At 34.8% G+C, this 26,276-nt stretch overlaps 1 protein-coding gene across 7 annotated transcripts in view; it reads right to left on the reverse strand.

Moving 5' to 3' along the window:
- Positions 1–26,276, reverse strand: part of ST7L (suppression of tumorigenicity 7 like) — an 80,960-nt gene that overhangs the window by 27,518 nt on the left and 27,166 nt on the right. For all 7 annotated transcript variants that reach the window (XM_007076371.3, XM_042998202.1, XM_042998204.1 and 4 more), the window contains 7 exons: positions 25,695–25,849; positions 24,092–24,189; positions 23,708–23,822; positions 21,238–21,310; positions 20,051–20,153; positions 4,754–4,904; positions 541–633 (listed from right to left, as the gene is read on the reverse strand). In XM_007076371.3, coding sequence (XP_007076433.3) covers positions 541–633; positions 4,754–4,904; positions 20,051–20,153; positions 21,238–21,310; positions 23,708–23,822; positions 24,092–24,189; positions 25,695–25,849 — 788 coding nt within the window. The remainder of the gene's footprint in view (positions 1–540; positions 634–4,753; positions 4,905–20,050; positions 20,154–21,237; positions 21,311–23,707; positions 23,823–24,091; positions 24,190–25,694; positions 25,850–26,276) is intronic.

Raw genomic sequence — 26,276 nt, forward strand, 5'->3', positions numbered from 1 at the left:
ACATGATGCATTGCCTTTTCAAATGTTAAACCACTTGCATTTGTGAGGTAAATCCCACTTGGTCATGGAGTATAATCCTTTTTATATGTGGCTGGATTCAGTTTGCTAATATTTGTTGAACATGTTTGTATCTGTATTCATGAGGGATATTGTTCTAGAGTTTTCTTTTCTTGTAATGTCTTTGGTTTTGGTATCAGGGTCATACTGGTCTCGCAGAATAAGCTGAGCAGTGTTCCCTCCTTTATTTTCTGAAAAGAGTTTGTGAATGAATGGTATTATTTCTTCTTTAAATGCTTATTAGTTGACTGTTCTTTTAAATATCTTCAATTTTTGTGTTCTTTATCACATCTAACACAGAATTTTACCCCCAAAATACATGGGAATGAACTGAATTTTGCAACTACATCCAAGAAATGGCTAAAATAGTATTTTAAACAGTATCCTGAATTTCAACCAAAGGCACTTTTATCATGAGAAAATACTATGAAAAACAATCTCACAACTACTTTTAAGTTTAGGAAAACTAGAATATTTACTTACTAGGTAATAGCTCTCTATCAGCAGTCTCTGTGCAGCTGGGATAAGGGTAAAATAGATGGCCTTTCTCTAAAGGGTATGGAATCATTCTAAAAGCTGAGGAAAAAAAATATATAGTTTGACATTTAATTCAGACTCACTTCCATCCCATACTACAGATCAAAGCTACTGTGGATACATATTTTTATAAAATTTTCATACAGCATTTATTAATTCCTTTAGAGATATCTTTTAGATGAAAGACACAAAGGAAGCAAAAGAAGGAATAAGGGGAAGAATAAGATTTATTCAGAGCATAGTGAATGGTCTGGTTGAAATAAAACTAAAGGGAGTAGTGGATAACAAGGTTGCTGAGTCCCTCTTGCCTCTGTCTTCTCACTACAAACACAACAGACTTAACTCTGTGGGTATAACTTCCTTTTCTTCCAGGAACCTTCATAAAATTGCAACATGTATCACTGTTGTTACCATGACTGTTGGCAACCCAGAAAGAGTTCCCAATGGCTACTAACTTCATGTGTTAGATGTCACCAAAGTTTTCTACAAGCAGAATTTAATTTAGTTCTGAGGTCACCAAAGTATGGCCCTTTGGCCAGATCTGGACCACTATTTATGTTTGTAAATAAAATTTTGTTAGAATACAGATGTTAAAACTGCTTGTTAATTTATATATTATGTTAGGCTGCTTTCATGCTACAAGAGTTGGGTAGCTGTGACAGAGACTATGGCTCACAAAGACTAAAGATTTACCATCTGCCTTTTTACAGAAAAAATTTACCTATCCCTGATCTAGATTATCACCAACTCTTGAAGACTTCTTAAAGGGGGAATCTTTGTTTACCTACTTAACTAGCTAAGTATTCATCAAAACTGTGATTAAGTTTTGTTTTTCCTTTAGTGCTTAGCTCTATAAACTTTTGTCAAGGGGTGCATAGGTGGCTCAGCTGGTTAAGTGTCCGACTCTTAATTTCAGCTGAGGTCACAATCTCACAGTTCGTGAGATACCAGGATCAAACCCGGTATCGGGCTCTGTGCTGACAGCATGGAGCCTGCTTGGCATTCTCTCTCCCTCTCTCGCTGCCCCTCCCCTCCCTGCTCACACTCTGTCTCTCTCTCTCAAAATAAATAAATAAACATTTAAAATAACTTTTGTCAAAATATGAATTTTGTTCTGCCACAATGAAAAGTGGGGATTTGTCCAAAGTCACAAAGCAAATCAGTGGTAACACTAGAAAAATCATTCATAAAGAAGACTATTTATGAAATTCAGTGTAAGTCACATCCTTATTCAAAACCTCTTATGTGCCAGGCAGACCATTAGGCACTGAAGACACATACAGGATCAATGAGATAGAGTACCAGGCTTTGAGGAGCTTATAGACTACTAGAGAGACAGCAAAAAGAAGCCTAATGACACAAAGACATTGTGCTCCTCAGTTTTATTAGTCCCAATTTCATTAATCTGCATATTGTCAGAGGTAAGCATAGTGTCTGACTCTTAGCAAGTAGTTAATGCATAGATTCCCAAATTCTCTTTGCCTCAAGGATACATGGTGCCCTTCATATCTCAGTAATTTTTTATGATGCCCCTAGGCTGAAAGAAACATAACAATTCCACTTAAGTAGTGGATCCAAACAACTTTAAAGGTTTGTGTGCTAACAACTTAACAGTGAATTTAAAAAAAAAATTTTTTTTAATTAAAGGAAAAAATAATTATTCATTTTTAAAAAATATTTTAATTTTTTAAAGTAATCTCTACCCCCATGTGGGGCTTGAAACTACAACCCCAAGATCAAGAGTCACATGCTCTACTCACTGGGCCAGCCAGGTGCCCCCAATTATTTCATTTTTAAACAACCATCTTTTCTTACTAGTGGGATGTATGTACCTGTTGGGCGCTGCATACCTTTTCAAACCTTGGAATCAGATTGGACACTGCCATCGTACTTTCCTGTTCCACACTGATTTTTGTGTGTGTGTGTGGTACTTCTTTTAATCACAGCAGCTAATAAAAAACCAAGCTTTGCAAAGCTATGACAGCATTAAAAGAAAGAGACAATGGAGAGCCACCTAATGGTGAAACCTTGAACTACATGGAACTAACAATGATGCCTGACACATATTGAGTATTACTGTTGTTTCCACTGAAATTTTTAACTACGCCATGGCACTCTTATGAATTTGCCACAACGCCCCCAAGGTGCCTCAGTGCAAAGTTTGGGAACTGAGGGGGATCAACCAACTCTAGTTAATGAGTATTGAATTTATTTTTGAATTTTTAATGGTAGCAGAAATGCACTTTCCAAGACAATTATTATAAAAATTCAACTGATAAAACATTTTGATCAAGCTTTTTCATTTTCTAAATGATTTTAAGAAGTTACAAATAAGAGATCTGGTAGTTCACTGAAAAACAACCTAGTTCTCCAAAGAAGATATACAAATGGCCAATTAGCACATTAAAAAATGTTCAACAGCGCTAATTATAAGGAAAATACAAATCAAAACCACAATGATATACCACTTCACACCCATCAGTGTGGCTATTAAAAAAAAAAAAAAAAGGCAAGTGTTGACAAGGATATAGGGAAAGTGAAAACCTATGCATTGCTGGTGGAACGTAAATGGGTGTAGCTGCCATAGAAAATAGTATGACAGTTCCTCAAAACATTGAACATAGAATTATATAATCTACCAGTTCCACTTCTAGGTATATACCCCAAAAAACTGAAAGTAGGAACTTAAACAGATATTCGTATACCCATGTTCATAGCAGCATTATTCATAATAGCCAAAAGGTGGAAACAACCCAAATATCCACTGACAGATGACTATATAAACAAAGTATGGTGTATATATACAATGGAAGATTACTCAGCCCTAAGAAATAATGATTTTTTGACACATGCTACAACATTATGCTCAGTGAGGTAAGCCTGATTTAATGAGACAAAAATTGTACAATTTCACTACAGAAGATACCTAGACTAGTCAAACTTATAGAGACAGAAAGCAGAATAGTTACCAAGGGCTGGAGAGGAAGGAAGAATGGGGAGTCATTATCTAATGGGTATAGAATTTCAGTCTGGGATGATGAAAATGCTCTGGGAATAGAAGATGGTAATGGTTGCACAACAATGTGAATGTATATAATGTCACTGAACTATACATTTTAAAATGGCTAAAATGGGGGCACCTGGCTGGTTCAGTGGGTGGAGCATGTGATTCTTGATTTCGGGGTTGTATGTTTGAGCCCCACGCTGGGTGTAGAGATTAATTAAGAAAAATCTTGCCGGGGGGGGGGCGCCTGGGTGGCTCAGTCGGTTGAGCGTCCGACTTCGGCTCAGGTCATGATCTCACAGTCCATGAGTTCGAGCCCTGCATCGGGCTCTGTGCTGACAGCCTGGAACCTGCTTCGGATTCTGTGTCTCCCTCTCTCTGACCCTACCCCGTTCATGCTCTGTCTCTCTCTGTCTCAAAAATAAATAAACATTAAAAAAAAAAAAAAAAGAATAAAATCTTGGGGCATCTGGGTGGCTCAGTCGGTTAAGCATCTGACTCTTGATTTTGTTTCAGGTCATGATCTCACGGTTTGTGAATTCGAGCCCCACGTCAGGCTCTGCACTAACAGTGAGGAGCCTGCTTGGAATTCTCTCTCCTCTCTCTGTCCCTATCCCACTCACTCTCTCTCTCTCAAAATAAATAAATGAGCTTAAAAATAAAATAACATCTTTAAAAATTTTTTTTAATTAAAAAAATAAAATGGTTAAAACAGTAACTTCTATGTTATGTGTACTTTACCACAATAAAAAAAATAGATTGAAAAAAAGAATAGATTTGATATTAGTTGTGAGGAAAATAGTTTCATGATGTATACATCTGAAAATAAAAGTCTAACTTAAAAAATATTAGAATAACTCAACCACATTAAAAAGCTTATAAACCAAGGGATGTAAGTTTTCATTTTCTTTCCTTACAAATATGTAATTTAAATGAACATGACAGAATACCATAACGACTTCTCATTCTGCTTTTCCTAAATATGGCATCAGTATAAGTACATTATGCATTTCTCCTACAAATAAACCAAATAAACACCTCTGAGTTCACTTTGAAACCAATCCTTAGGGAAACGCAGAAATCTCATTTAAAAGGGCTGCCTGTGGATGCAATGAATAGTCTGAGAGATTAGTGGGACATTTGGAGAATACTTACTGCCTTCCCATGTACACTGTAACAGATTCAGAGCACCTTCTATTCTCTTCCAATGCTGAAGATGGAAGAAAGCATAGGCAATTGCTTCACTATCACCTCGTTTCAGAATGTGTTCTGGAGGTAAAATTAGACTCTTCATCTCTAGTAAATACTAGAAAAATGACACACAGAGAAACACACCACAGAAAAGAGAAAAATTATGTTACATTCAAACAAAAAATGTAGACTCAAATTTTATAAAGTCCATTTGGTTAAAAAAAAACACACATTAAGCTAGTTGAGATGACAAGAAGGTCATACTGATAGTATGTGTATAAAAAATGCCTGTATATGCAAATTCCAAAAATCAGAATATCCCTAAAGGCATAAATAAGGAGATAAATGGCTTATGTATGACCTTGCTAAATACAAAATAGAAACTCAAGCTGAGGAAATAATGTGAAAGCAAATATCTATTTTTCCAAAAGAAAATTAAGTATAAAAATGATAAAATACAATTTTGGAAACATTTTGTGGTGACACTGAATTCTTTTTCCTCTTATTCCCATTTTACAAGTGAGGAACTTAATTGTGAATAAGTTCAATTAAATTAATATTTACTGAGTGCAAGCACTATATCTATTAGGAAACACTATATTCTCTGGAATTTCCTAATGTAATGAGAAAGACAGATTTTTTTAAGTTAATAACTATAACAAGACTATGCTTTATTAGAGATATAAACAGTGTATACAGGAATTTGGATTGAAGGTATTCATGTTTTTTAGTTTTTCTTTAACAGCTTTATTGAGACATAATTTACATACTTTACACTTCACCCATTTAAAGTGTACAACTCAATGGTTTTTAGTATATTCACAGATATATATAACCATTACCACAATTTTAGAACATTTTCATCACTTCAAAAAGAATCCACATCCTCTTTAGTTATTACCCTCTAATCAAGCAATCATTAATCTGCTTTGAATCTCTATACATTTGCCTGTTCTGGTTATTTCATACAAAAAGAACTGCATAATATATGGTCTATTGTAATTGGTTTCTTTCACTTAGTATAATGTTTTCATGGTACATCCATGTCGTATCATATACCAGTACCTCATTCCTTTTTGCAGCTGAATAATATTCCATTACATGGATATACCACAATTGTTTATCCATTCATTATTTGATGGACATTTGGTTGTTTTCACCTTTTGGCTATTATGAATAATGCTGCAGTAAACATTCACATACAAGGTTTTATGTGAACAGAAGTTTTCACCTCTCTTGGGTATATACCTAGCAGTGAAAGTGCTGGATCATATGATAACTCTATGTTTAGGAGGTATTGGTTATGATTTAGGTGGTGAAAATAAACCACTTGATGGCATTTGGGATTTGAGCTTATAGATAAAGATGGGTAAAATATGGATGAACAGATTGGGCAGTGGGGTGGGAAAACACAGGGGCTGGAGTACAGGCCAACCTGAACAAGGCCAAGAAAGTACAGTGCAAGACACATTTAAGGAATTAGTGGATGTGCCTATTAAAGAAGTTATAACCTACCAGTTCTTATTCACACATGAAAATTAAATGCTACCTTAAATTCTTAAAGAAAATACTTGCCTTAATATTGCAATCCACAACAAAAGCAGTATAATCAAATGTACTAATTACATAAAGGTGCAAATTTAACCACCTGTTTATCATCTTTACTATTAAAGTGGTCAACTTAAAACAAAACCTTCAAAAATATTTAGTTAGCTAAATACTTCCTCCAAAGACTAAGACCAGAGTATACTTCCCCTACGAAAACAGTTCGAAACAACCTCTTTGGTTCTATATAATTTGATAGCAAATTATGCGTCATAACGTCTAAACCACATTAACTTCTGTTATAAAAAGAGAAACACTCCTGAGATGTGTCATAAATGATACATTCTCACACTTGGGCTGTTATACAAACTAAGGAGACGAACAACACAAAGAGCTGAATTTGTGGAACATGTTTCAAAACTGCTACAAGCAGGAAGCAACAAAAAGGTGTAGTGACTTCAAAATTTAAGCCTTAGGCTATTAATCAACATATATGTATACATTGTATCAATATATCTAAAATAATTTTTTTTTGTTTATGAAATGTGCCTTTCCAATACTAAGTTTAATGCCCATCTTTAATTACTCTTACTCCTATAACTCAATAAAGCTGGGGGGAAAAAAAGCTCCTCTTAATCTTGATGTCTCTGGCTCTCTCCTAAAAGTGTAAGAATGCAGTCTGCTCATCAATTTATTTTAGCAGATGTCACAAGCTATGAGATTATTTACTAATCCAGTTTGGGGACTTAACATTTCCCATTCAGTTTCTTAAAGGAATGCAGCAGAGGTTGTGTCTTGGTCAAGCAAAGCCCATTTGCTGCCTGGTTGGGTTCTCTCCCCTTAGTGCCTTGGGCCTATATTCAGGAGGGTAATATTCTTTCTAATCCCCTCTAATCCTTGCCCATTTTTTTAAAACACAGTAAAAGATCACTCGCACCAGGCGGCTGTGGGAAAATGGACTCAAATAGCTGACCTCTGACATGACTCCTTATGTTCTTAGCAAGTGCGCTAAGAGCTTCTTCAGTAGGAAGCAAAAAAAAATGCAACAATCACAGTGGAATCTCCATCATAAAAAGAGTATCTCATTTTCAGAAGAAAACTGTTTTAATAAATAAACCAAGCCCTTTCTATTAAAACTCCACTTCATTTCACAGGTAGAGGAGATAAAATATCCCAAATTATTTTCAATGAGTTTTAGAACCCTGAAGTTTTAAAGCTTTACACTAAACCCTATCTTGGTAGTCACATAGCAAGTGGTAAGCAAAAGATATTCAGTTGACAATTATCCAGGAGATATCAATTTAAAATGTTAAGAAAATACTTGAACAGCAACTATATATCTGTATTTTCACTGTTTAATAATCTAAGTGACAATTCTGATAGTAATCAAACACATATGGCACATATATTAGGAAATGATACTTAAGTTTATATTTTAAAATCTTTGCTATTTAATCATGAAAAAAAATCTCTTTTGCTATCTTATTTTTCATTATCATGTCTTACCTACCACCAAAGGTCCTTTCCAATTTGACTTTAAGGCAAAGCAATTTTTATTTTTCAGCTTCTAATAAACTACTGAATTAAAACTGCACCCTCAAAATATAAGGGAAAATTTTCAGTTTAAGGAAAATATATTTAAAATATGTTAAAGGATTATTACTTATTTTATATCCTTCACAAACTGCTACTCAGCAATTCCTGCCCCCCAGTATAAGCTGTAAGTTACTACACAATGGAAATTACATCTTTCGTATTCTACTATAGCACCTAGCACACTACACTAACCAAAGTAGGCATTTAAACACTAACTGACTGACTTGATCTCATATATATAGTTAAAATGTCTTCACACTCATACTTATATTTCAGTTTTTACTTAAAGATATTGTTTAACTCTCTAGGCAAACTAAAAACAAAACAAAACAAACTTCTACCTAGACTTTACTTTTCCATGAATAAAAATAGGAGAGGTTGAAAACTGAAGAGTGGTTGGTTTGGTTTGGTGTTGGTCTTTTTTTATGCTTCTGAAAGTACATGCTTAGTGTTCTAAAGTTCAAACATTGCAGAGTTACATAGGAGAAATAATATATTAATAGATTAGAGGATAAAAGAGTAAAGAAAAAAAGATAATCCAAGTTATATTTGTCTGGATTTCTTTAAGCGTAACATCCTTAAAAACAGGATCAAACTTTTATATAACTCGCTTTTTACTTCACAATACATCTTTACATCTCATCCTGTCTCTAACAGATCTAACTCATTATTTTTAATTGTTGTATAGTATTCCATTAAAAACTGAGTTATTTTATAAGTTAAGAAATAAGGTCATGCTGAAATTGTACTACCATTCTTAAAAGGTCAAAAATAATAACATTAAGCAAAGCTTATAAAAATATTAAGTAAAATGGCTTAAAAATTCCAAAAAATGATGGGATCTAAAATTTCACTTTCTTTAACTTAGACAGGTCTTTATAGCAATGTAGGTCTAAAACACAGACATGTCTACTTACCAAACATTTACTGCATGTCCGTTATGTTCTAAGCAGCATTTCAGACATAAAATGGTAAGTAAAACAAGAATTCTGCTGTTTAAAAAGCTCATAGGGAACTAAGGAAGAGACATACAAATAGACCAAAAAACAAGCAAAACAAAACCCAAGACATGATTAAAGCATTGAAGGAACAGAGAAAAGAGAGTCATTATCTCTGCTTAGGAAAAATGATAAAAGATACTTCTATACAGGAGGCAACAGATGAGCAGAATCCTGAAGAATGAGTAGGAAAGTTGCCATGTAGAGAAGAGACTGAGCATATATACAAAGGTAGGGAGACATGATGAGACCAATCTCAGGAATAACAAGATAAGGAGCAAAGCAGAAGTAGCAAGGAGTAATGTTGGAGACAGATATCCGGCCCAGACTGGGAAAGGCTTCTGTATATGCAATACTAAGGGATTGGTCCTTATCTGAGAGATGATAGGGAATAAGAAGGGCTCTTCAAGCAGAGCAAGTTTTGCTATTTAGGTAGATAACTATGGCAATGGCCAGAGTGGAGATGGGTTTATAGCAGGGAAACCAGTAAGAAGTATGTTTTAGTCATCCAAGTAAAAGATGGAAAGTATTTGAAATAATTTCTATATCTTTATCTGTATGTTTAGAAATGCATAGAAAGGGCACCTGCGTGGCTCAGTTGGTTGAACATCTAACGTGGGCTCAGGTCATGATCTCATGGTTCCTGAGTTCAAGCCCTGCATCGGGCTGAGTTCGAGCACTGCATCAGGCTTGCACACGGTCAGTATAGAGCCCACTTCAGATTCTCTGTTCCCCCCTCTCTTTCTGTCCCTCCCCTACCTGCACCCTCTCTCAAAAATAAAGAAATGCATATAATATGTCTGGCCATCACAGAACCAAACAGAAACAGTGGTTGCGTGAGAGAAGTGGAATTGGGAGAGAAAGAACAGGACTTTTTATTCTATAAACTCCTAAAGGGTCTGATTTCTTTTTTAAAAAGCACTCATTACTTTTATAACAACAATGATAATGTTTTAAAGAACAGGTAGTGAAGACAAACACTGGTCAGTGACAAAGGGAATGGAGTAGGTGACTAGATCTGAAAGACATTTCAAAGGTTATAATATGAGTTAGTAATTTGGAAAGGGCAGAAGTAAAGATTAATGATGAGAAGATGATAATGAAGCCATAAACCAAATTATAATAATAAGTTAGGACAGGCAAGTTGGAGAAGAAACTTATAAATAAAATTTTAAAAATTCAGTTTGAGACATATTGAAGAGGCTGACGTACCAACCAGATATCCAGGTAAAAATTTCCACAACCAGATAGAAACACAAGTTTATAGACAAGGAAGGAAGCCAGATTTATAAGATACAGGTTTGGAAATTATCAGCAAATAAAATATAATAAAAGACATAAACCAAGGCCGGTACCTACTATACTATGCTGCAGGACCTTCCATATTACCTTGGAGTCACCTTACTGTTCTATCTGGAACAAATCAGAAATTGTAGGAACAATTTGTATTCAACTATTGACAATATACTCAGATGACTATTCAAGTCTCTTGCTTTTTCCTAAAAATAAAAATAAAAAATTAAAGCTACTTTGGAAAATAGCTTATAAATAGCTATAAATAGTTAAAAAAAAGACATAATAATGTATGGTTTTTTTAAATCGAAAACCATACCTATGCTTACACTCAAATTCACTTTAACTTTGAATTGCTTTGATCTTTATAATTTATCTTTAGATTACTTTGTTTCTATTACTTTGTAAATCTTACAACAGCTTTTGACCAAAGCAATATAATTCTGACCTGAAGTAATGATAATGCTTTATAATCTTCTTCTTAAAAGCAGAGGTTAAAGAAAAATCTCTCTGAAGGCATCTGAAATTAAGGTACTTTGCTCTTGATCAGTCATGCACATCAAGAACCAATTTATCTCTGCAATTAGTTTTCTCAGTGCACATTCTATGAGATTGGACAGGCAGGCTGAATGCAAAGAGTCCACATTGATGTGTATTGGGGGAAGACTAAAGACAGTTCCCAGATAGAAAGTAAACAGAACAGCTGTATGAATAAACTGAAAGAAAATATAACACTCCTAGCAGTCTCAGGAGCAAAGGGAAAGTGATATTCTATTGAAAGGAGAGGGAAGGGAGACTAGAGAGGGCATTTGCCAAGGGAAAACTTCTTTCCACATCATCCTACAGAGCAGTACCTCTAGAGAGAAGTGTTTTCTAGATCAACTCTTCCACCTAGACCACACCATAACATAACAGAAAGGCAAAGCCTTCACTGTGCCCTAACTTTGGGTCATGGACTTCAACACCACTTCCCCATTTCTCCCTTTACTACCGCTATGCCACTCAGTCTCAATCAAGTGCCTGTTTCCCTCTCATCTTTTGTATATGCTGCTATAATATAGGTAATCTGACCAATGAAATGTAAGCTTGAGGGGCGCCTGGGTGGCTCAGTTGGCTCAGCGTCCGACTCTTGATTTCAGCTCAGGTCCTGATCCCAGCTTCATGGGATTGAGCCCCACATCACACTTCACCCTGAGCATGGAGCCTGCTTGAGATTCTCTCTCTCTCTCTCTCTCTCTCTCTCTCTCTCACTCCCTCCCTCCCTCTGTCCCTCTCCCCTGTTCATGCTCTATCAAATTAAAAAGAAGAAGCAGGAGGAGAAGGAGGAGGAGGAGAAGAAAGAGGAGGAGGAGAAGAAGAAAAAAGAAAAAAGAAATGTGAGCTTGCTGCTAAAGAGCTGGTATCTTCTATTAGTGGATGGGACTCAGAACATCCTACATGCTTCAATTTCTGATCAACCAAAATGAATTTTACCTTTTCTGTATCAATTTATTTTTAAAATTCCCCTTGCACTTAAAGAAGCCTCCAGGCATGGTCTGGTTTCTTGAAAACACAAAACAGCTTTTGTTATAAAATAAGAACTAATAACTTTTCAAAGCTACAGATAACATATTCTGAAACATGTACTCAAATTGTTATTGTTTTGTTTTTAAATGTTCTCTTCCCCCAAGAGCTTCTACTACAAGATGCAAATTATCTTCAGGGTATTAACTAATTCAAATTAGTTAATGCTGTCTCAATATCTTCACTTTTACCTCATCTCAACAAAAGAATCCCCAAATCTGACACATGCTAAGGCCATGAGCACTAAAGTACTACTCCTAAGAAAAAGAGTTCATAGAGGAACAGCTTAAACAGGAAGCAAAAATGGTAATGGAGGTGTAATAAAGCAATAATCACCATGATCAGTACTGTTGCCTGACACTCAGACATTGTGTTAAGTGCTTCATATATATCAACGCATTTAATCAGAAGGCATGATACTTTGACAGTGCTTTCCATGCTGAGTCAGATTCTTTTACCTTTACTGATGTACCATAAAATGCACGTATCTTAAGCATGCAATTTGATGAGTTTTGACAAATGTAGACAAGCCACACACCAATGAAGACACAGAACATTTCCATCACCCCAGAAAGTTCTCCTTTCCAGTTAATTCCCTACCTTGACTACCTGAGGCAACAACTGTTCTAATATCTACCAGCCCAGATCATATTTCGACACCACATAAGTAGAATCATTCAGTATGTACTCTTTTGTACACATTATATTCTTGAGATTTATCCATAGTTTACTTGTATCAGTTCTTTCTTTTTGTTGCTGAAAAGTATCCCAGTGAATAAATATATCACAATTTGTCCATTTACTTGTTAATGCACATCTGGGTTGTTTCCAGTTTGGGGCTATCATGAATAATCAGAAGGTATGAATCGTGTTCCATCCTTAAAAAAAGAAAAAAAAAAGCCTGACATTTTCTTTTTTCTTTTTTTTAATGTTTATTTATTTTTTGAGAGAGAGAGAGAGACACAGAGTGCAAGGTAGGGAGGAGCAGAGAGAGAGAGGGAGACACAGAAACCGAAGCAGACTCCAGGCTCTGAGCTGTTAGCACAGAGCCCGACACAGGGCTTGAACTCACAGACCATGAGATCATAACCTGAGCTGAAGTCAGACACTTCACCAACTGAGCCACCCAAGCGCCCTTGACAATTTCTATAGTAGCTGAAAGATACACAATCTTTTTCTTGTTTGGTAACTAAAAAAAATTGTGAACCAAAACCATAGCTAAGTAATAAAGAACAAGTCAAAAACCATGAAAACACATTGTTTTAATTTTTTGCTATTACTATCATAGTTACTGTACACAGAAATTCATTCAGTAGATTAAAAAAATCTGTACAATCAATATTAATGAGATATCTAAAGCAAATGCATAGCCTGAAGAGATTTATGTGATCTCTTTCTACTGTGTTTCTAATAGTTTCCAGCTTTAACAAACTGCACAGTCCGAGACCTACAGTCATTTCTGTTGTAGTTCTGTGGAAAGTTGCCCAAAAATCTTTCCTGCTAAAACAGCTTCATCCTATGTCATCTTACTGGTAAAAGTCATATAACATTTGGCAAATTTGCATAACAAATTTTTAAGAATAAAAGATTAATTAATTTACTTAGTTACTTACAGGTCATTGTTCATTAGGGTAAATAAGTTATTACAACCCACAGCTTAAGTTTGAGGAAGAAAATTAAAAAAAATTTTTTTTTAATGTTTATTTATTTTTTTGAGACAGAGAGAGAGCACGAACGGGGGAGGGTCAGAGAGAGGGAGACACAGAATCTGAAACAGGCTCCAGGCTCTGAGCTGTCAGCACAGAGCCCAACGCGGGGCTCGAACTCACGGACTGCAAGATCATGACCTGAGCCGAAGTCCGACGCTTAACCGACAGAGCCACCCAGGTGCCCTGAGGAAGAAAATTTCTAAAGCCTTTATTTTTTTTTTTTTTTGGCTTCAGGCTGAGAGGCAGGGATAGAGAGCATAAGTGGGGGTGGAAGAAAATCTGAATCTGTACATACTTCATAACTTGTAAATCCCTCACAAAAACAGCCTTAAATACCAGAGCTCTTCTAGTTCATATAATACTAATGTTATTTAAGTGGGATATTATCCAAGTTGTTGGACCTTAAAATTTCTCTAAAAAAAAAAATAATAATTATCCTGTTTGAAAATATCCAGGTTAAAGTGTATATCCACAAACAGTAATGTAAGGTTATAGCACCACTCTACTTAGGTGGATTTTTTTTAAGTTTATTTATTTTTAAAAAATTTTTAACGTTTATTCATTTTGAGAGATGGAGGGAGACAGAGCGTGAGTGGGGGAGGGGCAGAGAGAAAGGGAGACACAGAATCCGAAGCAGGCTCGAACTCACAAACCATGAGATCATGACCCGAGCTGAAGTCGGGCACCTAACGGACTGAGCCACCCAGGCGCCCCATTTATTTATTTATTTTGAGAGAGACAGGACAGTGCGAGCAGGGGAGGGGTATGAGAGTGAGAGTGAGAGAGAGAGAGAGAGAGAGAGAGAGAATCTCAAGGAGGTTCCACAATGTCAGCACACAGCCTGATGTGGGGCTCGAACTCCTGAACCGTGAGATAGTTGGATATTTTGATAGACTTGGCTTTGACATTTAGTTGAGGGGACATATGTAAATTTCTACCTACAGATAAAAATGACTTAATGTTAAAGTATAGGGGCATCTGGGTGGCTCAGTCGGTTAAGCAGCTGACTTCAGCTCAGGTCAGGATCTTGTCATTCATAAGTTCAAGCCCCATGTCGGGGTCTGTGCTGACAGCTCAGAGCCTGGAGCCTGCTTCAGGTTCTGTGTCTCCCTCTCTATCCCTTCCCCACTTGCACTCTGTTTCTCTCTTTCTCTCTCTCAAAAATAAATAAACATTGAAAAAAAATTTTTTAAAGGTTAAAGTATATACACAATATATACTAGTTGAATATGGTTATATTTAAATTATACATTGTAGTTTTATTGAGACACAAAATTCATCATTGTAAGTATACAGTTCAAAGATTTTTAGTAACTTTGTATGGTTGTGCAATCATCACCACCAAAAGTTTCCTCATGTCTGTGTGCAGTCAATCCATACTTCTACTTCAGCTCCAGGGAAACACTGATATGCTTTTCTGTCTACAGTCTTCCCTGCTTGAGAAATTTCATATTAATGAAATCATATATGTTGTCTTTTGTGTCTGGTTTCTTTCACTTAGCATGAAGCACTTGAGGTCCATCTATGTTGTTATATGTACTTATAGTTTGCTCCTTTTTAGTACTAAGAAGTGTTCCATTACATGGAGATACTACAATTTACTTGTTCATTTACTTGTGTTTGACTGTTTCATGTTTTTGGCTATTGTGCATAATACTACGATTAACACTTGCACACAAGTCTTTGTGTAGACCTAGGTTTTCCTTTCTCTTGGGTAGATACCTAGGAATGAAATGGATGGGTCATATGGCAAGTGTATGTTTAACTGCAAAATTGTTTCCAAAGTAGCTATACTATTTTATATACCTAGCAGGAATGTACACAGTTTCTTCATATTCTTGCCAACAGTTGATTTTGTTGGTCTTTGTGAGTATAGCCATTTGAGTGGGTATAAAGTAGTACCATATTGTGCTTTTAATTTGCATTTCCCCAATGACCCATGATGCTATCTTCTGATGTGATTATTAGCTATACATATATCTTCTTTGGTGAAGTGACTATTCAATCCTTTACCCATTTTTTTTTTCCTTTACTCATGTTTTAAATAAGTTTTTTGTCCTCTTATTGAGTTGTAAGAGTTCTTTCTGAGTTCTGGATACAGAACTTCAACAGTATATGACTTGCAAATGTTTTCCCCCAGTCTTTGGCTTTCCATTTTCTTAATGATGTCTTTTGAAGAGCAAATGTTTTAAGAAGTCCAATTTATCAATTTTTTCTTTTATGGAGCATGATTTTGAAGAAATCTTTGCCTAACCTAAGGTCACAAAGCTCGAAGTTTTATAATTTTACCTCTTATATTTAGATCTATGATCCATATTGAGTTCCTTTTTATATTTGGTATGAAGGAAGGGTCTGGGTCCTTTTTTTCCTCCATATTGATTGTTCCAGCACCATAGAAAATACTATCCTTTCCCACTGAATTGCTTGGGAACTCTCGTTGAAAATCAACTGATCATTATGTGAGTTTGTTTCAGGATTCTCTATTGTCTTCTATTGACCTACATTTCAATATTTATGCCAATATTATACTATTTTAATTACTGTAGCTTTAAAAATGTCTTAAAATTGGGGCACCTGGGTTGGGCATCCAACTTCAGCTCAGGTCATGATCTCACAGTTCATGAGTTCAAGCCCTGCCTCTGGCTCTGTGCTGACAGCTCAGAGCCTGGACCCTGCTTCAGATTCTGTGTCTCCCTCTCTCTCTGCCCCTCCCCTGCTTGTGCTCTGTCTCTCTCTCAGAAATAAATAAACATTAAAACAAATTTTTTTAATGTCTTAAAATTGGATAAATTTGGGTGAATTCCAACTTTTTTCTCCTTTCTCAAAACTGTTTTGTCTATTTTAGGTCTTTTGAATTTTCATATCAATTTTAGGATGAGTTTGTGAATTTCTACAAACAAGCCTGATAAGATTTTAATAGGAATTAGATTGAATCCATAGATCGATTTGGAGACAACTGTGGTCTTAACAATACTGAGTCTTCTAATCCATAAACATGGAACATATCTCCATTTATTTAGGTCTTCTTTAATTTCTTGTGTGTGTGTTCAAGATAAAAAAAAAAAGTATCCCCTAAAAGCATTATAGATTATCTAGAGCAGATTCAATCTGGATATATTATCTATCCAACAATTTAATTTAATTAGGGCAATGCCTAGGATTTCTACTACCCTCCCTTGTACCCAAGTGCCTCCAGCAGTAGTTTTGAAGACCAATGCACAATGCACATCATCAGAATTGTTACTGCTGAGAATACACTTTGTATGAGAGGATTTGTGAAACAGAAACCAAGTCCACAACTACAGGGTATACATGGTCCATATTTTGTTATTCTTAGTGAGAATTAAATAAAATTTTTATACATCTTAGTGATGTATTTAATTTGAATAGTTCGGTTAATAACAATTGCTTATCTTCTCACACAGGAAGATTTCCATCCCATCCTGGATAATAACGATACAAATCACTTCTGAAATGTTTACTGTGTGTCAGGCCTTCTTCTAAGCTCTTGAAGGATATGAACTCATTTAATCTCAATTAATAACTCTGAGGGATAAGAAATATTATTCCCATTTTACACATGAGGTCACTCGAGAGAAGCTGAGTAACTTGTCCAAGGTTATACAGCTAGGAAGTAGTGGAGCCAGAATTCAAACATAGGCAGTTTAGTTGCAGAATCCATGCTCTTAACCACTCTGCAGCATGAGAGAACAGAGCATTTCATTTGGAGTTATTTTCAGACCTCTGCTTCCAGTAATGGAACACTGGGTAATTCAAATCAACCCTCTCAGACAACTAGAAAAGCTGAACAAAATATTTTTAAAAATCCAATCAAATGCATCAGAGAATTCACAAAGGGTAAGGAATTAGCAGCCCACAGTCTAAAGAAGGCAAAAATTGGAGAAGTAAACCACATTTGGGGCTTCTTTTACCATAGAGACATTTGCCAATTTTGGACAAGATGGCAAAGAGGCTGTTCAAACTTTCTGCCAGTTTTATAAGGCTAAAGGAACAAAAGTCAGGAGTTCAAGGTATGTCAAGAGTGAAGGCCCTGGTAAAACTCTCAGGGTTGGATTGGCATCCAGAACGGCTGCATCCTAGGAATAGGGGTGAACCAGATACAAACCCAAACTTTCACGGGCTACAGCCCAGTTTCTAGTCATCTAGGTAGACCAGAAAATATCAATCCCTGAAACTGAATTAAGGTGATTCTGTCCTGCTAATTACTTCTCCTAGGCATCTAAGAGCAAATAAAATCCTCTCCAAAGGAAAATATTATTATCTGAGGTTTCAAGTTATTTCTACAATTTTTTCAGGTAAAATATCAGATACATAGTCAAAGAAAATCAGGCATAAGAGAAGACAAGAAGAACATAATGTAGCAGAACAAAAAAAACACATTATAGAAACAGACACAGAAGTTCCAGATATGGGGATTATCAGAAAAAGACTTTAAGATAACTACTTTAAACTATTTTCACAGAGATAAAAGACTATACTTTAAATTTTGGCAGAGAATTAGAAACTATAAATAGCAAAGGAGATGTGAAAAATAAACAGAAATTCAAGAACTGAAAAATGTTTCAAAGGAGTGAAATCATACAGAGTATATTCTCTGGACACAATGCAATCATGCTAGAAATCATTGATAAAAAGATAATCTTCGCATGTTTGGAAATTAAGAAATAGCCAAATGGAATAAATGTATCTCTAAATCAAAGAGGAAATCAAGATGGAAATTAGAAAATATGTTGAATTAAATTATACACAAAATATTACTATAGTATGCAGTTAAAATTGTACTTAGAGGTTTATAGACTTGAACAAATATATTAGAAGGAAGAAAGACTGAAACTAATGAGTTAACTTAAGTACCTATATAAAAAGATACAGGAAATAAAAAATAATAAAATAGAGCCAAAGTAAGTTGAAGAAAGGCCATAAAGAGCAGAAATGAATGAACCAGAAAATAAACAGTAGAGCAGATTGTCAAAGCCAGAGCTTGGTTCTTTGCAGAGACTAATAAAATTCATAGATCCCTGGGGAATCTGGTCAAGAAAAAAAAAATGGTAGCCAGTGTTAAGAACTAAATAGTAGATATCACAACTGATCCTGCAAACATTAACAAGATAATAAAAGGATTTTATGAAATCTTTATGCCAATAAATTATAATGAAATAAATTCCTAGAAAAATACAACTTAACAAAAACCAACACAAGAAGAATGAAGAAATTTGAATAGTTATGGAATACAGAAACTAAATTTATAATTCACCTATTAAAGAAATGAAATTTGTAATGAAAATCCTTCTCACAAAGGAAACTCCAGAATCAGATGGCTCTATCAACAAATTCTCTCGATTATTTAAGACAGAAATAATTCTAATTTTACACAAATTATTCCAGAGAATTTAAAAACACAGAGACCACTCCTAACTTATTTTATAAAGCCAACAATGAAAAGTATAGGTCAAAAACATAAGAAAAAAAGAAAGTGAACATAATTAATGTCACAACAGTGGTTACCTTTAAGCAGGAGGGAAGGAAGCATAGTTTCTGGGGGATGGCAACGTGGTTCTTGACCTCAATGGTAGTTTTCACTCATTTGCTTTATAATAAATCATTAAGATCCACATTTCTGCTTTTTACACTTTGATATATATGTAATACAATTAAAAATAAAATTTAAATTTATGGGACCAGTGTCACTTAATAAGAGAATGGTATGAATATTTGTTGACTGTCATTCTTAAATTTCAGTAATTTTCTTAACTCTATACTTACTCTAAGAGACTTACAACTTCAATTTCTTGGAGATTATCTTTTAGAGATTAATCTCTTTAATGTTTACTTGCTTCCAAATTCCATTAACGTACATTATACTGGAATCAACAGTTATAATTACATTTGGTAACAGATGCATATATTCTTGAATATTCTATAGTTCCTAACATGGAGCATTGCTTTTAAAACCCCAAATTTAATCTCGGGTGATAAGACACAAAGATTAACCAATAATCTGTATGTCTGCAAGGTGTATAATATAAAGACAAACGAGATGGGTATAGTTTCATCTGGGACTAAATAAACATCAACTCAGCAGTTTTTCTGGGAACTTCCACATCTGTTTCCTATCATTGATTATTTTAATCTATTTGTCTTCAGTCTTTGTCTATCCCTAGTTCAAAAACCCAGGCATCTGTCTAGAAGTAAAAAGCTTTTACAGTAACAGGAAATTTGATTTAATGATCTGAAAAATGAATGATCTTTTATTAAGACCATGCCATTTTATTTCTTCTCTATAACTAAAGTAAAAGGAACAGCTAGGTGAATACATTTCAAATTTTATTTTGAAAGCAATTACAAAGCCTAGAGTGAACTCCTGCTCCTATTCACCTTGCTAAATGCCTTTTAACATCCCCCTTATAGTGACTATCAAAATATAATAGACTAAAACAATTCTGACTCAAATTATGGAGACCCAAATTTGGTCTACATACTTTCATGAATTTGATAAACTTAAATAAAAGTAGTAGTTTCATCATAAAATTTCTCACTTTTGGAACATGAGGATTAAATTCCACAGCTCTATGAATTGCTTCCACAGCATTAATTTCTGCCATGCTTAGCCCTCTTCTGGAGGCTGTTTCAGGACAGAATCTATAAGAAAACCACGAAATGAACAAATGAATGTAAAAATCCATGATTTTGATCATAATCTAACTTCCTGGATCAGGGGTTTCTGGTGATGGCCAAAGACAAAGCCAAATAACTAGTAAACGTGAAAGTAAAGCCTTTATTTAGTTTAACATATAAAGAAAAGCAGCATAAGCAATGGAAATCCTCAAATTTAGGTAAGGAAAGCCTTCGAAGTCCATTGAAGGCACACTCTGGGAAAGGCAGTAAATATAAAATGCTACACAGGGACATCCAGAGAGTTTCATGAAATGGAAGTACATTGTTATTAAATTTTCACTGAGAGGAAAGAGTAATATTCCATTCTAATTTATATCAAGGCATAGTAATCTAAGGTGAAAAAAATGGTTGCCATTTGGTTGGTTTCTGAAAATTTTATCTGTGGAATAAAGAGAAATTCATTAAGGGCAGCCCAAAGGATAAAGATAAACAGAATAACTTGAAATTATAATCTCAGAACAGATAGTATGAAACTATTTCCCCACCACACACCTTATCAGTACCATTATAACTACTCTCTGTACTTTCTAGCATTGCTTTAAGCATTTAACACACACAATCCTCACATACCCATGCTTTATTCTCACTTTACAGAGAGGAAGAGACTCAAACTGATTAACATGCCCAAAGTTCCACAGCTGGTATGCAGTAGACTTTGAATTGGAATCCAGGTTTAGTATAGCTCTAAAAACCTTGCTTTTTCCACTACACTAGTAAGAAGCCTCATAAGATCAAGGGTTATTCAAAAGGAAGTAGAGAGGAAAAAGCATTGTTTAAAGTCGGTGGTGAAAAACATAACACAGTTTCCCCTGCTATCTGCGAGTGTTTCTATCAAACCTTTCCTTAAGCTGGAATGGCATAAAGTGAAGAAGCAATTACCTTTTCATAAAAGTGAGAATCCTGTTTGGATTTCTTTCGGTTAGTGAACACATATATTAATGCAGGTCTCTTGTAAAAGGGAGGTGGCATAAAGTAAACTTTCAGACAGCAGGAGAACCCATGTTGAGTTTAGCAGTCTTTCTAAATTACTGTAGTTTTCATTACTTACTTATCTGAAACAGTCCTTGTCTTCAATAGTGCTGCTGTGTAACAGATTGCTGCTGACTTTGGAAGGCTTATATCTGTAATTGTAATTTTCAACTCAGGTAAGAATTACAAAACATATCTTAAGACAATTTTTAATAAGAATAATTCATGATACAAAATCAACAGATGCAACATAGTAGTAGGAGCATGTGGACATGTAGTTAGACATGCAGACCTGAGTTTTAATCCTGATTCTAGTATTTACTAGCTATGCATCCTTGAACTAGTAGCAACTTCTTTAACCTTTAACCTTAGTTTTCTCTTCTCAGAATAGAGAAGTAATACTTTTCTGGCAGAGAGTAAATTAAATTATGTCTGTGAAAGCCCTCACACAATGGTGAAAAGCACTCAACAAATGTTTATGTTATGCTTACATAGGAGTATTCAGGGAAAAAGATTTAGTTATAGCTGGAAATACTGAAAATTCCACCTTTCACAGAGAAAAACTAAGATTAAAAAAATAGAAATATTTAATAGTAGTTAAATCCAGGTAATACAACAGATGATTTTAATTCTTTCTCCTTACAATATTTCTGTATTTTCTACATTTTCTTAAATGACTTTTTAAAAAAAATTTTAAAAATTAATCAGGAATTATAATATAATTAGTTATATAAATCCTTTCTTAAAGAATGCACACAATAATGTTATCAGGGAAGTAGGACTTGAGGACCTTGAGTTTTATTTTATTTTATTTTAATTTTTTAAAAATTTTTTTAGCATTTTTTTAAATTTATTTTTGAGAGAGAGAGACAGAGCATGAACGGAGGAGGGGCAGAGAGAGAGGGAGACACAGAATCCGAAGCAGGCTCCAGGCTCTGAGCCATCAGCCCAGAGCGCAACGTGGGGCTTGAACTCACAGACCGCGAGATGGTGACCTGAGCTGAAGTTGGACGCTTAGCTGACTGAGCCACCCAGGCGCCCCAAGAACCTTGAGTTTTAGATTCCAGAATTATACCAGCAAATAGAGAACTAAAGAAATAAATCTGTAGAGTGTCTGGGTAGCTCAGTTGGTTGAGCGTCCAACTTTGGCTCAGGTCATGATCTCATGGCTTGTGAATTCAAGCCGTGCATCAGGCTTGACAGCTCAGAGCCTAGAGCCTGCTTCCGATTCTGTCGCCTCAATCTCTGCCTCTCCCCTGCTTGCACTCTCCCTCTCTCAAAAATGAATAAACATTAAAAAAAGAAAGAAAGAAAGAAATTTGCCTTTAACTTCTACAAGATTCTAGAACAGTAAAAACTCCGGAATCATAAAATCAACTGAAAACACAGAAGCATATCTAAGTTGTTAGTTTTATTTTGAATGAATCAGGTCCTATCTGATTTTTAGTATTTGGTTCCTAAGCTTGGTCATGTAAGTATCATAAGCAGGCCATGTACCCGATAAATTACATATGGAAAGAATTTCTCACAAATTTCTTCATGAGCCTACACTATTGTGAAGCACTTCCTAAGAATTCCAGATGTTTCAAAGAAATAAATTTCTCTTTCCAAGGGTAACACATTTCAAACTTTCCAAGTCATGGGGATTCTCAAACTAATGGATAGGAACTTATAACAGAACAAGGATGAATAAGTGACTTGTACATGCTCTGTTACAGTAAAAGATATGACCAGAAACATTATGCTATGCTTCTTAAAAATTCTCCCAACTCCATTTGTGGTGAACTGGCACTGTTTAGTATAATAATAAATAGCCAATACATACTGACTTTTTACTGTTGGAAGACTAGTAAACAAAGAAATGGAACACCCGGATTTAAGTGCAGGCTTACCACTTACTGGCTGGGAGACCTTACCCAATTACTTACCTTCTTCAACTCCAGTTTCCTTGTTTCACTAACAAGAGTAAAAAAAAAAAAAAAAACAAAAAAAAAACTTGTCCTACCACCTCACAAGAGTATTATACAGATATGAAATAAATTACACTTTGTAATCAAAAAGCATTTTAAAAATGTTATTCTGAATTACTCATACAACTTGTTAACGGTCTCTGATACTCCAAAACAAATAAGGCACCATCCTATGTCTATGGCACCCCATACTTTTCCAATTATCTCACCTAACACACTATGCTTCAATACAACTACTATTCATTTGTCTGTATGTTCCTTTGCTAAACTGTAAATCCTACAAGGACTAAGTCCATGTCTTCTCATTCACCACTGTATTCCAAGTGCCTCACTCCTATTGGGTGCTGAATAAACAAATGACTAAATCTTTACAGAAGAAAAGTTCCTCCCTGCAGGCTTTTGCTCCCAAAAGTCCTGATAAAGAAAGTACTTAATATAACTGTATCCATGGATTCTAAATACTGACTGTTTAGAATAGGAAGAGAAAATCAAAGAAATACCAGAACAGAATCATATTTATGATTACATAATTGAAAAAATATTTTAACCATGCTATCAACTAAGTCAATTATCACTCACCATCATATTTTGCTAGGACAGCCTGAACATCTGCATAGGCCTGTAATTCTAAAAGTGATTCTAGGAGATTCTCATGGATGTTCAACATGGTAAGAGGAGGAAATTCTTTCATCAGCTGTACATTAAAAGGAAAAAAAGATTAAAATTATAGCAAAGGAACTCAACAGAGCTGAATCTGATTCATTAAAGTAGAAATTCTTTAGTGTCTTAACAAAACTGTGAAGACTCAAGCCTTAAGAAATGTACGTATACTAAATAAATATCTTGTTATAAAGACTACCATTTAAAAAATAATGATTTTGCATTAAAATAACTGGCAACTTAAACCACATTTTCAGTTTTTCAAGGAAAAATTATAAACATCCAATCATCAAATTTACTTACATCTCTCATTATTTTTACTGCTTCTCTTATTCTTCCTAATTTTCTTGCACACATTGCTAATCTTCTTTTAATATATACCAGTACATTCGTATCTCTTCCTATTTAAAAAAAAAAAATGACACAACTATCACTTTGTATTATGACCTACTATTTCATTAACATATTATCCATTAATTTTATTGGCTTACCCTGGAAGCTTCAATTAAAATTAAATTGTTTCCGAATGGAATGATTATTGAATTTGGGTGATGAACATTGAATGAGAGTTCATTATGCTATTTTTGTGTATGTGTGAAGTTTTTTTTATGGTAAAGCTTAAAATCTTTCTATATATACAGAATTACTTTTGCCTCTAACAGTAAGGAATCTGAGTACATTATAAATTAATTTGTGTATACTCGACAAGTATATTTTAATATTAACATAGAAGAAATATATACATTAAATAGAAAAAATAAATCTAACCTATTGAGTTTCTGCATAAACAACCTATTATTTTAACATTCTCTATTGTTTTAACTGATAAAATATGTTCAAAACAAAATTTCCATGGCTAGAGTGAACTTTTGCTCAACAGCTAGTAACTAACAAACTATAAAACTATTTCTAGAAAGAGCTAACAAATATTTCTGTAAGTACCTCATAATCATATTTGAGATTATACAAAGACAAATGGCATGGCTTTTTCACAGATGTAGTTTCATTAGTTCCAGACTGCAAAATTATATATTCCCACAGTTGTGTGCCATAACAACATACATTAATGAAACATACTGTATACATCAATATTTAGTTTGGAGAGAAAACATTATCCAAATTTTAATTTCCACAAACAAAAGATTTAGAACTTAACTGCTAGCAGATAATACATTATGTAAACATATTTCAATTTATTGCCCATAATCTGCCAAAATCATTAAACTAAAATGCTCTGGCCACAAAAAATAGCAGGAAGCAACAGCACTACAGATTCTAACATCTTTGGTGGAAGTATATCAATCACAGCTGAGAGAGTATCCCTAAGAGTGGAAAGAATTTCAGTTGCTATGGCCCATATGCTCTCAAACACATCATAGAGAAAAGTCAAAGAAAGAATCAATGCCAAGGGTAAGGCTGAATTTTTATACCAAAGGGGTGACTCCCTGGCACTCTGTGGAGATACATACAGTCTGAAGAGCAAACCAAATGATGTACTTTCACCATTGCTTGGGGTAAGGGTGAGGATAAAGGTAATACCTGCTTATCGTTACTAGAATGGTCTCCTGAATCTTGAATATTTTTGAGCTGTATTTCTCCAATGACCAACCCAGTTTTCACATGAAATAAATTACTGTTAAGTCTAAGAGCAGCACATCTCTCAATAACCAGAGCACATCTGTTCCCTTCTGTAAGCATTCTCTTGCTAATGCATATTTGTCTTGCTGGCTTGTAGACATTATGAATACATTAGCTATCTCTTCTGAAAAGAAGCTAACCTCGAAATAGTAAGGATTTTTTTGTGTGTGTTTTTGTTTTTGTTTTTTTACTTATTGTTGTTTGTGTCTTAAACATAAATGAGCCAATTTCAGGAGCTAAAAGGTAAAATCAGTTCAGATTTGCTTACTCAGTTGAGCTTCGTGCTGAGGACTTTGGTGCTGGCACTGCTGTGACCGCCTGTAAATTGTCTCTCCTGCCTTGAGTGCCTGTTTAAATAACCTTTCAGCGTCCACAATAGTTGTTGCTTCTTCCTCAGCCAGTAGAACATATGCAGTGGCACAGCTATGAAGAAAGCAAGTAAGGCAATTTTAAGTAAAATGGTTAAGGCAAGTATTTTCTCTTGGATATGTCCCTTTGTTCTGCATCACATTTCCCTACCTTTACCTAGACTTTCCATCTCTTGGAGGAAAAAAAGAAAACTTCACTCAGTACTTTATAATTTATTAGGGGTATAGTGGTATATTTTTTGTGTGTTTCTGCAATTTTTCTCCTTTCCTACCTTTCTCCTCTTTATTTTCTATTTTACTTCTATATCCATTCTCTGTTTGTCCCATATTTTTCTTTTGCGAAAGGGGTAAGAAAGTAAGATATATAAAGAATTATGTAGAAAGCAGTTCAAGGGACTATGCATTCTAGTGGTCATGCCTACTCTTAGCCACTCTATACTGTTAATATCGATCTAATGAGGGCAGGTATGGAAGATGGTGAA

Source organism: Panthera tigris, chromosome C1, assembly GCF_018350195.1.
Source record: "Panthera tigris isolate Pti1 chromosome C1, P.tigris_Pti1_mat1.1, whole genome shotgun sequence".
NCBI lineage: Eukaryota > Metazoa > Chordata > Mammalia > Carnivora > Felidae > Panthera > Panthera tigris.